The sequence below is a fragment of the Sturnus vulgaris genome, chromosome 15 (assembly GCF_052056855.1).
Source record: "Sturnus vulgaris isolate bStuVul1 chromosome 15, bStuVul1.hap1, whole genome shotgun sequence".
NCBI classification, from domain to species: domain Eukaryota; kingdom Metazoa; phylum Chordata; class Aves; order Passeriformes; family Sturnidae; genus Sturnus; species Sturnus vulgaris.
The window spans coordinates 19,884,113-19,899,065 of NC_142257.1; the positions used below are offsets into that span (position 1 = coordinate 19,884,113).

Consider the following 14,953-nt stretch of genomic DNA (forward strand, 5'->3'; position numbering starts at 1 on the left):
AGGCTGTATGGGCTTGGCTGCTGGCAGGAGTTAGAGCAGGGCACAGCTGAAATGCAAAGCTTCTGGGTTAGGAGTAAATCTAAACACTTTGGCTTGAGTAAAAAACCTCACCACTCTGCATAACTAAAGAAACAAAGTGAAGATAATCATTATGTTTGCTAAAACACATTGCTGGAATCAAATCTGCTTTATGTTATTAACAAACAATACATGGTGCAGGGTCTGGAAAGAACCTCCCAGAGAGAATAATAATTCAGAGCTGTTGGGTTTTTTTGCTTGTTTTTTAACCCCTTTCTCTTCCACTGAGGTTTCCTGCTCCTGCCCCTGTGTCTGTCACTGCAAGAGTCCTCAGGCAGCAGGAGGAAAGGCCTGACTGCAGCTGTGCCCCCAAACACGGGCACACATCAGCCTTGCAGCCAGGGCACAGTGGCCTGCAGTGGGCATTAGCCAGCCTGGGGGCTGCCTCTGTTCTCGGCTGTTCCTCCCACCTCTCTTTTCTATTTCCACTGCCTTTGTCCTGGTTTATAGAGGAGGGTGCTGTCACACTCCTTTGCACTGAGAGGCTGCTTTCTAATTTGCATGCATGTGCATTTGCGCAATGGCAGGCGTGCAGTTCAAAGCGATTTTCTCCCTTTCAAAGTAGTCCTTGTGAGTAAGCTGTCCCAGGTCTGATGTGCACCAGGCTTGTACTTCTGTTCTTGATTGAGTACTGCTGCACTATATTCTTTTTAAAACTCTAGCTATTTTGGGAGAGACGCATAATTTAATATGCTCAATAGTTTTGTCAGGCATTCATTTACAACTTCCTTCATCTTGCACTCAGATGTTTGATATTCCACAGTAATTGGATTTACTGCATCTGTGTTCACTTTTACGACCTACAGTAAATGCTGCTTTTTTAGCCAAAGACTAAAGTTTAGTTTAGTTAAAGTTTTTGCTGCAGCCTACAGTAGCCTATCCTGCAGGTTTTCTGAGGCTTGCAATGTCAGTTTTTGAACAATTCAGAACTTTTTCACAAGGGTAACTAATGAACAAATCAGTATAGCCTGAACACTGCATTAAGCAAAAGCTCTTCCCATAAAACAGCAGCTGTGGGCACGCAGTGTGACCCTGTTAACCTGCTCTTTGGCCAGATGCACAGCTATTCACTTTATTATTATCACTGTGCCAAATATCCAAGCAGAGACAAGGAAGAAAAGCTTTTCTCACTTCATATTGCTCTGAAGCCCATTCATAGGCAGAACTGGCCTGGTGAGCAGATGGGCAGCAATAGCCAAGGCTCCTCCTGACAAGAGGAGAAAAGCTAGCACACAGTCCTGCTGGGAAACAAACTTAGGTCAACTGGAAGCAATGACACACTCATGTTCTTTGGAGAAAAACCCAGAGAAAGCAATTACTGGAGCTAATTTTACTTACAAAGGTGAAGACCATTTTAGGCTGTGGTGAAGGAAGCAGCGAATTCTTCCCATGGTTGGGAGATTTGTGTCTCCTCCATTCCAGTACTGTAAGATGATTTGCTTTTTCATCCCAGTATGTTCTCAGGCAACACTAGACTGGTCGAGCAGCTCATGTGCTGTCCCAGAGCAGATGCCCCTTGAGCTGCAATGTATCCCACTCTGCTGGAGGAAAGCCCCACACAGGGAGACCCTCGAGGAATGGCCATGGAAAACCAGGGATGCAGAAGGAGCCCTCTGGCCACACCTTCTCCTTGGTCCCCTGAACCTTGACCTGTCCATTCACAAGGCTTTCTTTAACCTGCTGAGATGCTGTAGAAGTATTTTTTATTCAGATTATTTCACTCCTGGAGGCTTTCTTCTTTTTTCTGATGCAGGAAGATACCAACTGAAGTGGGATCCTCGAGGCCCTCCTCCTGTGTTCTTTTCTGGGCTACCTCTTCATCCTGTGCTTTTTGATTCATACAAGGCAATGATCTTCCACCCTCAAAAGACAACTCAGATTCTCCTATGGTCTGTAACACTGACCTCTAAGAGAACCACAGTATGTCACCACTGATGTCCAGGAACATTATTTCCCTACGTTTTCAATGAAATACATCAGTTCAGAGTATATTAACCAAGGCATTACAAATTAGTGACTGTATGTGAGATGGTGTGTGCTCAAAGAGTTGAAAAATGTGCTATAGAAAACACAATATTTTGAACTATATGATAAATGAAAATTAAGATGCATCGCATTTTTATGGAGTACCTCTTCTTTTTCCCCCTCCTAAAACATGAATATTATACAGCAGAATTTTCACAAGAATGAACTAGGGAAAAAACCCACTTCTCAGAGTATGTCAAAATTAGGTCATCTCAACATTGTTGGGATGTTTATTGAATTCATATTTTTCTACCATTTTTCAAATGACACAACAGGAGAAATTTTTTAAGAATAGTAACAATTCAGAGGTCGGGACAAAAGCCAAAAAAAGGGACAGTTTCGACAACTGGTAAAATCCTCTGAATCCAAGACAACTGAACTAGGAAGCAATTTTAAGCACAGAAGTATTCCAGTTAGGACAAAAGTGGGTCAGGTGTTTAATGGAAAACCACAGATTAAAGCAAAAAGGGTTTTTCTACTTCACAGTATAGCAAACTTGGATTAAATGACAAGCACAAAGCTAGATGGTTCTGAGGTACAAAAGTTGAGTTGGCATTCTGTCCATATGGACTTAGGATTAGTTGGTAATGGAGTCCAGGAAGTGCCCCAGAGAGGTTATGCCCACCATGGTGGGCTCTGTGGCAATCATGGGGTCACAGAAGCTCCCCCAACCTTTCAGAAAGATCTGAGATGATGAAACTGTAAATAGAGTGACTTTCCTATTGGGTCACCAAGTCTTGCATCCAATTGCCCCAGCAGGAATTTTCAGTACCACCATTTGTGAATGGGCACCATGACTGACACAGGAACAGCATCCACCCCCTCAGCAGCTCAGGGCTCTCCCTTGTTTGTGCTGATACAATTTCCCTGGGGACACAAACACCACAAGTTCCTACCTGAGAAAAGAAGCCTCATAATGTCGTGGAGCCACTTCGAACAACCTGACCCATGGATGGGGAGGGGGCTTGGAGCCAGGTGATCTTTAACATCCCTTGCAATTCCAACCATTCTGCAATTCCATGATTCTACAATTAGGGCATGCTCCTCCCCACCTGAAAGAACAGGTACATTCTTCTGCCCTAACCTGCTTTTCTGCCTTTTTCATCTTGACAGCTTATTAGGAAGTATACACTAAGACAGAATCTTACTTTGTCACTTTCCACATCTGAAATAAGTGTGTGTGTCTGAGGAGTGCACTGACTGCAAGAAAAGTGCAGCACTACATTCACCTGGAAAGCATCAAGCACTTCAAGATTTTCAAGTGCAGGTGACAAGCAGAGATGTAAAATATCCAGCTGATATTACAAACTAAGAGTCATGTAAGATTAGTGGAAAAAAATTAGGATTCTAATTCTGCATTACACCCACCAAGTTTCCTGTGATGATCTCTCATCCAGCTTCTAAGGTGTGAATTAGGTGATCACTATGATGAGCCTGTCAGCAGTGGCAGAACGAAGACAGAAGTTTATTACATGCACAGCAGTACATAATAGCACACACTGCCAGCAGATTCTTACAGTTTACAGCCTGATGATTTAGAACCTTTCCATGTAAAAGTTCCAAGTACTTTATGGTCAAGGTTAAGCTTGGAGGAAAATGGATCTAGTCATTATTTTTAACTAAATTTTACTTGTGCATAAACTGAGTATATAGAGAAAAAGATATTCCATCAGTCTGAGCAGCATCCTGAAGAAGTGAGAGGAAAACCTCTTGCACACTCCTGTCATTGTTAGAATGTAGAAAACCATGCCAGATGATACCAAACAAGTGTATTTTTTTTTCAGGAGGTCTCTGTCCCTTGGTTATTCTGTGCTCACAAAAGTGGCACAGTCCTAATGGCTCACATGAGTGCACAGAAGTGATTTGTAGACCAGAGCTCATCTGTAGGTATAAATGCTTTCTATTGAGTTAATCAGCCACTCAAAAAAAAGCCAAGAAAGTGCAAGAACATAAAAATTCCAAATCTGGAACAGGAAGCTGAGTACTTGCTGAATTTCAAGAAGTTTTGCCTGTTTCTGCCCACGGTAATTTGAATCCTCCTCCTCCAATTAAAAAATCTATAGATTTTATATTCTGTACTAGTAAGTCATTTTGAAAGTCTCTCTGTAGAAAGTACTGATGAGTTTGAATGATAATTACCATGGTTTTAACACACAGTTTGTTAGCAGTTTCCTTTTGTAAGCTGGTCAGTATAAACAAAGCCCACAGCAGTCTGGGGCAGCTGAAAGCACAGCCAGGAGCTCTCCAGGCCCAAAGCAAGGTCCAGCTGTTCCAGCTGTTGCTGCCTAGCACTCCAAATGCTGTGCCTGAGGTTCAGCACACACCTTTCTTCCAGCTCCATGTTTGACTTGGCACCTGTTTTCTCTTTGCTCAATCAAGTGTGGTGACGGGAATTTGTTTCTTCTTAAGATTGCAAACACTTGTGGAATTTACACTGCACTGACAGTATAGATTCCTATGGAGCATCATGCTCTGTAAATCCTATAGCATTATGCAGTACTACTAAAAATATTGGAAGTGAAAAGTAACTCAACTTCTTTCTCACTAGAATATTAAGTATAATTTCTTGGTATAACAACAACATGTGAGTGCTGAGAACTAACCTATTGTAACAAACAGTCAATAGACTCTGCTGGAAATCGTTAAGAGACAACCTCATTTATCTCACCATTACAGCAAGGCAAGCAGCAGATCTCACAAGGACCAGAGTTTCACAAAGAATGTGTATGCTGTGTTTCTTACAAAGGGGGGACATGGCAGAAGCAGCTACAATGAAGCCATAATTGTGTACAGGTTCAAACTACAGAGTCTGAAAGCCAGCTTCACCTGAAGTTCTAACATATTAATGTGAAATTAACTTCATCCCTTTTTCAGTGTAATTCACAATATTTTAATGTAAATTTCACCAGAAATACAACCAGACATTATGACAATTTGTTCTGAATCATTCAGATATTCCCAAACTTTCCCTCTCCTTAGGAATCAGCACTGTGCCACTCCCCCCTCACAACGTGAGTACAGCTCACAGGTACACTGGAGACTGGGCACTGGGAAGGAGCAGCTACCCAAACCCATGGACCCCCCTGTCCTAAAGCCTCCTTCTTCAATGCTCTATTTAACCAAGTTGTTGAATAGAATCTGCCCTTAGATGCATTCAGGCAGACAATAAAAGGATTCAAAAAAATCCAGGTGCCCAGATGGACCAATTCATAATGGACTTTGCTAGAGCTGGAGACAGGAAATTACCTGTACCTCAGGTACCATCTAACACCTCTGTGATAGGAGCACACAGACATCTGAAGACCCACAAAAGCCAGAATAAATGGATTTTTCTATTGTCACTCTGTCTTGCTTGCACAATTTGATCATTTCAATAGCCCTGGCAAAGTCAGAGCTGGTAGGTAATGCACTTGCCATGCAATCTGCATTGCTGCCCCAGCTTCAAAATGCTTTGCATCAGTCATCACCAAGTACCTCTTAATTCATGCAAACATAAAAGTTAGGAAAAATGCTCAAAGCAGCAGGATGTAGGAAAAGCAAACACATGCACGAGAACTAAAATAACACACACAATCAATGAACCAAAAGTTTTATAACTTTTTCCCTCCATTTATAGTACTTGCTACTAATCTTCAAGATCCTTCAAACCTTGTACCCAGTATTGGCAGGTAATTAATAAGAGGCCAGCAAGCTCACCTCTTCCAGGTTGTCATGAGCTCTGAAGCAGAAAGGAATAATTGTTCTCTATCTGTGGTAGCTGAAGGTTATTTTAACAACTGTGTATTTCTTGCTTACCATGAAAAATGACTCTCAAGTTTCTAAAAAAAGCAGCTGTTCAATATTCAGGAATATTCAGGCACACTGTAAATCTACTCTTCCTATTAAACAATGAGACTGTCTGCACAGATATGTTTTGATTTATAGAGCTCACTGTCTAAAATTCATCCCTTCTGCTTACATTTAATATTTGCTTGTTTCTACATGAATTACATTGTTTATAAAAACAGAGAGGTAGCAAGAATTAAGATATCTTTAGCAGTCAACTCCTTCAAATTATATTCTACAAAGCATATTTACATTTCAATCAGCAATGTTTTCATAAAACATACTTGAGAATAGAGAGCAAGACCAAGCAGATCTGTTAAAAATAAATATTCTGAAAGAGGGCTAAATTGTTTATGACAGAAACATTCATCCAAATAAGTTCAGTAAGTTTTTCGGATTTCCTGTTAATAATAGCCAATAGCTAAAAATAAACTATGATATTTCTAGAAATTAGAACAAATTGAGAGGATATAATGATAAACTTACTAAAATATAAACCTTTCATTCAGAGCTTTGGGATGTGAGCTGCAGTTTACTAAAGCACACAAATCTGTATTGAAGTTCTTGAAACAATCTTAAAGATAAACAAACAATAGTTTAAGATTATGCCACATTTATTTTCAGAGTTGCAATGAGAGGTACAATACTAAATAGACATTTAAATACATTTCATTTGCCCAAAGAAAGCATATAATGTTATTTCAGCTACCTTTCAGTTCCCCAGATACTCAAACGCTGCACATGCACATACAGATTAAAGTAAAAGCTTCTGCAGCAACTGGCTTTCAGAATAAAATATATTCTATTTCTTGATATCCTACCTTCAAAGTTGTCTTCTAGGAGACCCATATGCTCAAGCACCTTCACAAATCCAACTATTATCACCAGTACAACGATCATTTCAAGTCCCTCCAAGTTCATCTTGAAAAATTATTTATGTAAAAGCATCTTTTCTTAGGGAGAGTCCTGAGTTCAGAGTTAGACTTTAATTAAAAAGCCCTCCTAGTCCAAGACACACCACACAAGCAGATAAATACAATGCTAAAGAAGCCCAGAATATTCGCACCATAAAGCATTTCCATTGACAGCCAGATGAACACAGGAATGTAAGGAGTCAAATCTTACCATGTCTGCATCACTTGCCTGCATGGATACAGATGTTGCAGTCTCTAAGGCAACAGAATATACAGTAACCACTTTGTTTAGCATTTCCTCTTTGTCACAGCCAAAATCCACCAGATCTGTTTGATACCCAGTAAAATTTTTCACACTGAATTGCAGCTTTAGAGAGACCTTACACTTAAACAGCACAGAGGAAAAAGTCCAAATACTTTCTTTGTCTGATAGCAAGTTCAGAAAACTCAAAGCAAAATGATTTCATTAAAAAGATGCCCTATTTCTGTATTTCGCTGTTGACTGGAATGCAGTTACAAAAGGTGAGCTATTTGTTCAAAAGCCTCTCCCTGTGCTGCACAGCCCCGGGGGCTCGTGCAGATGTTGAACACCTGCCTTTGGTGCAGGTCAGCTGCTGCAGCCACGGCTGTCCCAGACACGGAGAGCCAAGGACACAGCATGGCCATGGCCAGCACTGCATGCAGCTGACTGCCCTGGCTCAGAGACTGAGGCACCCAGAAACGCTGAAATTGCTTCCAAGTCCTTGGACGTGACAGTGAGGGACAGATCCTCTGAGGGACCTTATTCGGAGCCACCTAAGAGGAGCCATCAGCAAGGACTCGTCTGTCCTTCCTATTCACCTTCCCTTAGCTCTCCAGATTTGCAGCCAGACGTGCACAGAATTACAAAAAAATCCCCTGCATCCTTTGGAAAATAGGGCCACTTGTTCTGGTAAATTGTAATTAAATGGTCTGCAATGACTAAGAATTCTGTGCACAACATCAAGTATTACACTCATCATTCTTTTAACTCATTCTGGGACAATCAAACCTGGAAAGACAAATAGATGATGGACGATAGATGATGACAGATAGATAGATAGATAGATAGATAGATAGATAGATAGATAGATGATAGATAGATAGATAGATAGATATAGATCTGTGTAAAACTAAGAATTTACATTGCTATTGTAATTATTAAGTGACTGCATTAATAATACTCCTCTGAAAGCCTGAACTCCAGCTTGCTGTTTCAGTCCCTGTTTTTTTAACCATTCGTGTACTTCTATCCCCAGCTGATGCTTTATGTTGCTGTGTCCCAGGACTCTCTTGTCCAGCTACAGTGACACTGAGATGATGCTGTGAGTCCAAGGCTGTCTGTGGGATGAGAGGGGACCCTCCTGAGCTGCACAGTGACCCTGGGTTGCTGCTCACAGCAGGATCAGTTCCACAGATTCTTCTGAAAGCTGTAAATGCTTTTCTTAATGACTTCACTAAAGCTTGGCTGAGTAGCAAGGTGTCCCTAAAGGCCTGAGTGAAGCTGTTCTCTGTAAGAGTATCCCAATATGTTAATATTTATTAATATTTTAGAAGTATCAATTCCTTATCAATATAATTAGCATCCACAGCTTTTCTCAGGTACCTCCATCCAAAAATAAATCTTATATTTTTCTCTTCATTATTGAACTTCACTTGAGCATCTCATAGCCCTTACTGAAATTCTCATTGAGCCTAAACACTCCTGAGAGGGAGTTAAGAACGTACTGAAATATCAAATCCAATTACCATGGAAATGCATCCACCTTTGGGACAGTCCAGACATAAATTATTATAATTAAGAGAAATAAATAATGGTTGAGTACAGAAAACCAAAGAAAGAAACACTACCTCAAGGAAATGGACTGGGACAGAGAGTAAAAAGAAGAAAGTAACTTCATCTCATTTTCGGTGAGGTTTAAAATCTCTGCCCCTACTAAAAATGAAATGAGCTGGGTGATGCCAATAAGTATTGAAAATTAATTTATTTCTGTTTGGGAAAGGGGATTTCTCACAGTTCCAGTCCCCTTGTACCTCTTTTCTGGTTTGCTGATGCTCTCAGCTGATCCACCAACATAACCAATTAATATATATATTTATTTTTCTTTTTAAGTAGAAAATAAAATGTTCCACAGAAATGGATTTTTTTTTTCTTTTTTTTTAAAGAAAGGTGAATTTCCAGAGCAGCCCACCTCTTTGGCATGCCAAGGCATCCTCCTTTCCTCAGAGGGATGGAGCACCTTTCCTATGAGGAAAGGCTGAGAGAATTGAGATTGTCCATCCTAGAAAAGAGAAGTCTTCAGAGACCCAATTGTGGCCTTCCAGTGCCTGAAGGGAACTTACACAAAAGATGGGGCAAGACTGTTTACAAGAGCCTGGAGTTACAGGACAAAGAGGGAATAGGTTCAAATTGAGGGTAGGTTTAGATTAGATAGTAGGAGAAAGTTCTTCCCTGTGAGGGTGGGGAGGCCCTGGCACAGGTGCCCAGAGCAGCTGTGGCTGCCCCTGGATCCCTGGAAGGGACAGGGCTTGGAGCAGCCTGGGACAGTGGGAGGTGACCCTGCCCACTGCAGGGACTCTGGAACTACATGTCCTTTGAAGTCCCCTTCCAACCCAAACCATTCCTTAGTTCTGTGACTCTCCCTGCTTGGATTCAAGAGGTGAAGTCCAAGTTCTGCTTTATCCCATGTGGAGCAGAGAAATGCCCTTGCTCTGCACACAAGTCCACTCAGGGAGCCTTTCCCACCCCGGGAAAGCAGACAAGGGACTTTGACAGATTGCCTTCCCTTTATGATACTTCTGCTCCTGAGTTATTGGTTGCTCTACACACCAATTCCTGGAGGCTACATGAGGTTTCCTCTTTTTTCAGGCAAAAAAAGGAGCAATTTTTTAAACCTAGAGCACTTCCCAGCTGTTCTCTGACCAGCCCAATCCACCAGTAACAGTGTCTTCGGGGAGAGACAGGGGGAGAGAGAGTAAAGAGAACCTACTCCAATAAACTCCAATCAAAACTTATTTAGCCTGGGCAAGCCGACAGAACAAAGCTGCAGGCTGTGTGTTTCCTGCTGTAACCTTCTCACAGCAATAGATCATATTTGTAACAAACTCTAAATATAATTTTCAGTTGTTCTTTTCTGAGCCTGAGCAATCCACTGTTCAGGAAACCACTCCTGTCTACAAAGAAACACACGAGTGTTCTGGGAGGAGAATTTCCAGCTACCACTATCCAATTCAGCCAGGCACATGAGAGGAGAGGGGGCACTGCTGCCCCTGCTCCTCCTCTCTGTCCAGGGATACCTGGCATGCTCTGACAGTGGATAAAGTCCGAGCTGCTGCAGAACTGGGCATCAAGATGCCTCTGGCAGGTAATGTGTTGGGCAAAACGCTGGGGAGCACACAGACAAATGGCTCCTGCCAGTGCCATCACCTCACCTGTGAGCTACACCTCCCTTCTGCTCCCAGCAAACAAGGAGAGATCTCAAAGTGAACTCACACATCAGAAAGCAGGAACCATGACAGCAGTAGGAAAAGCACCGAGCAGTATCTCTTTGTCAGTTAAACTTTTCTGTACAGCTACCCTTAAGGGCACATCTAAGACTTGGCCCCACGGTGTCATTCACAGTGCAGATGAACTGTTCCTCTCATTTCTACCTGTTATTTTGCCCCTACAAACACCTCCTGGGTTTTCATCGTTTTCTTTAAACCTTGGAAACTGGACTAAGCCCAAAGAGGAGAAAATGACCAGTTTGGTAGCACAGCAGCACTCTGACAAGGGTAGCAACTGACAGCAAAGCCCCCGAGATTGCCCTGTCTGATCAAGCCCAACCATTCCTGATGGCCTTAGAATTACCTTCAACAACAACTGGAAACAAGGAGATCGCTGCACAACCCCCCCAGCACCTTTCCTCTGCTCCCCAGCCCTGCACACCTGCACACCAAAATTAATAAGACAGTGCCAGCTGCCATGGGAGACTTTTTGAAAGTCAGGGTATTACACAACTGGACAGCTAAATCAGAATAGGGATTCCCAAGTTAGTCCATATGATTCTGGTCCTCAGTTCTTACATTGCTTTGCCCCATCTAGACAGTAATCAGGCTCTCAGTTGAGTTTTGTTGCAGCAGACACTGGCTGAGCCATCATTTTATTAATAGCATGATTACAGTATAAATATTTTATTCCATGGTGTGTGTAGGAGGCTTCATTATGCCTTGGATTCTTCGTGTGTGCATCCTTTTTAAATATAGCTCTGGTAAGGCAAATCTGTCAGTTCCAGCTCTTTCAATATTTTCTTTAATGTTCTCAGTATTTTCTCAATTGCTGATAAAGATTAATTTTGGGCCAATTTATTCCATGAATAAAATTCACACAGAGCAATATAATGGGGTCATACAAAATGATGCAGTAAGAATGTAATTAAAAATTAAATTCTAAAACCTCACAAAATCTTCCATGGTGCAGAGTTCTGAGACAGATACTGGGGCAGATGCTGGCTGTTTATGGACAGCATTTTCAAAAGCATTCCCTTTTAATTTCTCTCCTAAATCCTCATCATCTTTTTGCACCCAATGGAAAGAGCATATGAATTGAATACCAATTTCAGCTTCAGTAGATCTACAGGAAGTCATTTTTTGTATGTTTCTTTAAATTGGAGCTTCTTTCCATAATACTGCTGATAACTTTGGCTACATTAGATGTTTATTTCAAAGGCTTTATTTTTATTTGGCAGCATTCATACTTACATCTAAAAACCTTTGAGACAGACGTGCATTTCAAACAGAAGTGCTGAAATACAAGTCTGCTGTTCATGGCAATGAGGTGTGATGGATGGTGTTTCCACATTCAACCCCTCTGACCCCAGTAGTTCCAGAGTTCCTAAAAATGCACCACACAGCCTATTTATTACAGCACAGTGTGCCTGGTTCAAAGTGATGCTTACTGCCCTTGGAGGCAATGAAAAAATTGTTTAAGGAGTGTGGAAACTGATCCCTGTGCAAAACTCTCCAAGCCAAGGCTGCTGGGTGAGCTAAGGAATGTGGAGGGAGAACACAGCAAGGTACCTAAGGCATGAGCTCAGCACAGCACATTTAAAAAGGCACAGAATTATCACGTGTCATGACAGAGTCAAGGGTACACAGAAGTATTAGAGGCTGGTAACTGCTGCAGAGGAAAAGAATCTGCTCAGCGAGGTTTTGGAAATCAAACTGATTTCAAAAGCCAAAAATGCATAGATGGAATCAAAAGGCATCAAAGGAGCAACCTTAAAACAAAGTAGTAAAACTTCTGCAGTGAATGGCATGGCCTGAAGCAAATGCAGGATGCAAGCTGAGTTATAAAGCTGGTAGCCAGAAGCTGTTCAAAAGTGGATGTAAATGTGTAGTGAGGTTGTTATGTCTAAGATGTCCAAACAGATGGGTGAGCATGACCAAAGCCATTGTCATCTTTCAGGAGAAAAGAAGTAAGAGACGGGAATGTAGCATATGTGAATCCAGGTATACATTTGGCTGACCTCAGCTATCACTTCAGAAGGGAGGCACTCACTAGCCTGGGGAAATAGTCCCTTGATCTCTCATGCTCAAAAGGGTAGTGGTGCAACAGATGCAAAGAACACATGACTTCTTTTCTCAGTTGATAAAAACCATCCTAACATCAGTCAACAGAAGGGGAAAAGGAAAGAGAAAAGGGAAAGGGAAAAGGAGAAAATGGGAAGGAAAGAAGGAAGTGGGAAAAGCCAAGTATAAGAAGTTTCTCAGCATTCATATAACATTTTGCTGGCAGACCTGAATTGTAATTGAAACATAACCAAATGCACAAAATCTAGAGTAGTTCAGAATTAATCAATAATTTGAGGACAATAATTTTGCTATATCTACTTGAAATATGAAAAAACTGTATTTTGGATAGTGAAGAGTTTTAAAATTCCCAAATGACTGCAAGATAACATGCATTGTGTACCATTTTCTGTATATTGATCTTCAATATCTGTTCTGCAATTTGCATTATAACAGCACTGGTCTGAAAAGATACCACAACATGGGGGTACGGAAATATTGCTGAAAGTTTTTTTGTTACTGGTACATGCACAGGAATCATGGATTAGGACAAGAAAATCCTTCACAGTGTGGATTTGGAAAGAAGCCATAGTTTGATTTACAGAGACAACACCAGAATGTGAATGTAGTTGTTCCTGGAGATAATGGGAGGGAGAAAAAGAGGAAGAAAATTTCAAAGGAAATAATTTTCAACTCTGATACAATAAACATGTCTCTGTCTGAATGGAGCCCCTCATTCCAGTGCTTGGAGCTTGCAAGGGAAGCACTCTGGCTGAGGTGGGAAGCATGGCATGCCAGTCCAGTAAGAGCATTTTAGTGACTTCTAGCAAGGTCCTGCTGCCAGGTGATTAAAAAAAGATAATCAGCTTTGAATGATTCACAAAATAAGCTTTTTAGAGTATGACCTGTTAACTTGGCCCTATTCAAGTGAAGGTACTGTAAGTTTTATATCTGGGAATTGTCATAAGTAGAGAACCCATCTAAATGATCAACAAAAAAATAGTGTAAAACGTTGTATTACACTCTAAAATGTCAGCAACAGAAATATTTTATATTGTCCCTGCCCAGTCCTAATTAAAGGATGGGCCAGAGAAACAGCAGCCTGCATTAATAGTTCTCAGTACACATATTTGTTCTGTGACATTCACAGCTGACATAAAGATCCCATTGTGTCTCACAGCCATAGCAATCTGCAATTACAGTATCCATTCTATCTTAATTTTAATTTACAGTATTAGATCTCAAAAAAGAAAAATACTCTGACCTTGCTAACAGGCTGGGACAGCTTGCAGAAGGCTTACTTTGTTCACTTACATTCCCAAGCTGCACAGTTCAAACAGACCAATCCAGACTTACCTGCAAGAAAACAACAAGAAAATCTGGGGTTACAACTTCAAACTTAACGAAACGCTCACTGAGGAGTGCAAATAAATAATGATCCCCTGAAAAATGTTACAGTACTTAGAATTAAAATAACTATTTGTAGCACGATGAATAATTTATTCAACTGTACTTTTGTCCTAGTCCTTAAATAATTAAAAGAGCTTTATTTTAACCTGATAATTGAATTACAAAAAGGTTGCACTGCCAAAGGGCAAAAAACAATATCAATTGTCTTTCTTATTACAAAGTACTGTTTTGTCTGTTCGTTGAGCCTTGTCCTCCAGCCCCAGAATTCCCTTCCACAGCTGCTTTGCAAGGCAACAGATTGCAGCATTGTTTAAAACAGCATGATGGGGTGCAAGGCTGAGCAGACTGGAAAAGATGGGGTTTGTACACTTTTCATTGACCTTTGAAGTAGAAGAACGGTCAAAAGGCACCATATCCACATGGTGAACTTCTGTTCCTACCATGGAAGCAAGTACCTGGATCCCAACTATCAGCTGGAGTCAGGTGAGCTTTTATAACACAGTCCTCACATCAGTCTCCCAGCAGTTTCATTTACAGAGTGAGATTCGGGTAAAAAATAGTTGAGTGAAACATGTTTTCCTTTTGCCAAAAGACAGTACATTTATTAATGGTGGTTTGATAATCATCACGAGAAGACTCTCTCCTAGGCTGGGTGGCAGGCTGCCATTCCAAATGTAATATCCCACCTCTGGGAAATATCTGACTTTCCCAGATTTCTAACCCCACTGGCTGCCCAGTGCATTGAGGTGAGTTAGGCTCGGCAGCACAGAACGATTCTGCATCAGTTCCCAGGGTGGCAATGTGACAAATGGTCCCACACACAGCCTCTCCTCTCTCCGGGGGACAGTCCCACAGCGGGGGTGACAGTCCCACAGCGGGGGTGACAGTCCCACAGCGGGGGTGACAGTCCCACAGCCGGCTCTCCCCTCTCTGCTCTGCAGGTGACACAATAAAGGCAGCAGATTCCTGCCCTTGCTTGTGGCACTTTTCCCCTTCGGCCTGAAGGCGTTTATCCCCACCTAGTGGCACCGGTGCCTCGGCAGGTGACAAAGACACAGAGCCGGAGCCGGGCTGAGCCCGCAGTGCCCGGGCTCCGAACTCCATCCAGCGCCCCGGGCAGCCAAATTCCAACG

General features: G+C 41.7%; 1 protein-coding gene across 10 annotated transcripts in view; it reads right to left on the reverse strand.

The window, feature by feature from the left end:
• Nucleotides 1-14,953, reverse strand: part of KCNIP1 (potassium voltage-gated channel interacting protein 1) — a 201,458-nt gene that overhangs the window by 55,878 nt on the left and 130,627 nt on the right. Inside the window, exon 1 of one of the 10 annotated variants that reach the window (XM_014889927.2) lies at nt 13,675-13,766. The exons of 6 other annotated variants lie outside the window; for them this stretch is intronic. Coding sequence is in view for 2 of the 4 variants with exons in the window: in XM_088173998.1 (XP_088030124.1) it covers nt 6,750-6,849 (100 nt within the window). In the remaining 2 variants the exon portion in view is untranslated. Of the gene's footprint in view, nt 1-6,414; nt 6,500-6,749; nt 6,995-7,053; nt 7,079-13,674; nt 13,767-14,953 lie in introns of those variants that run through there. 3 more of the 10 variants (XM_088174005.1, XM_088173998.1, XM_088174000.1) reach the window with 3 other exon arrangements.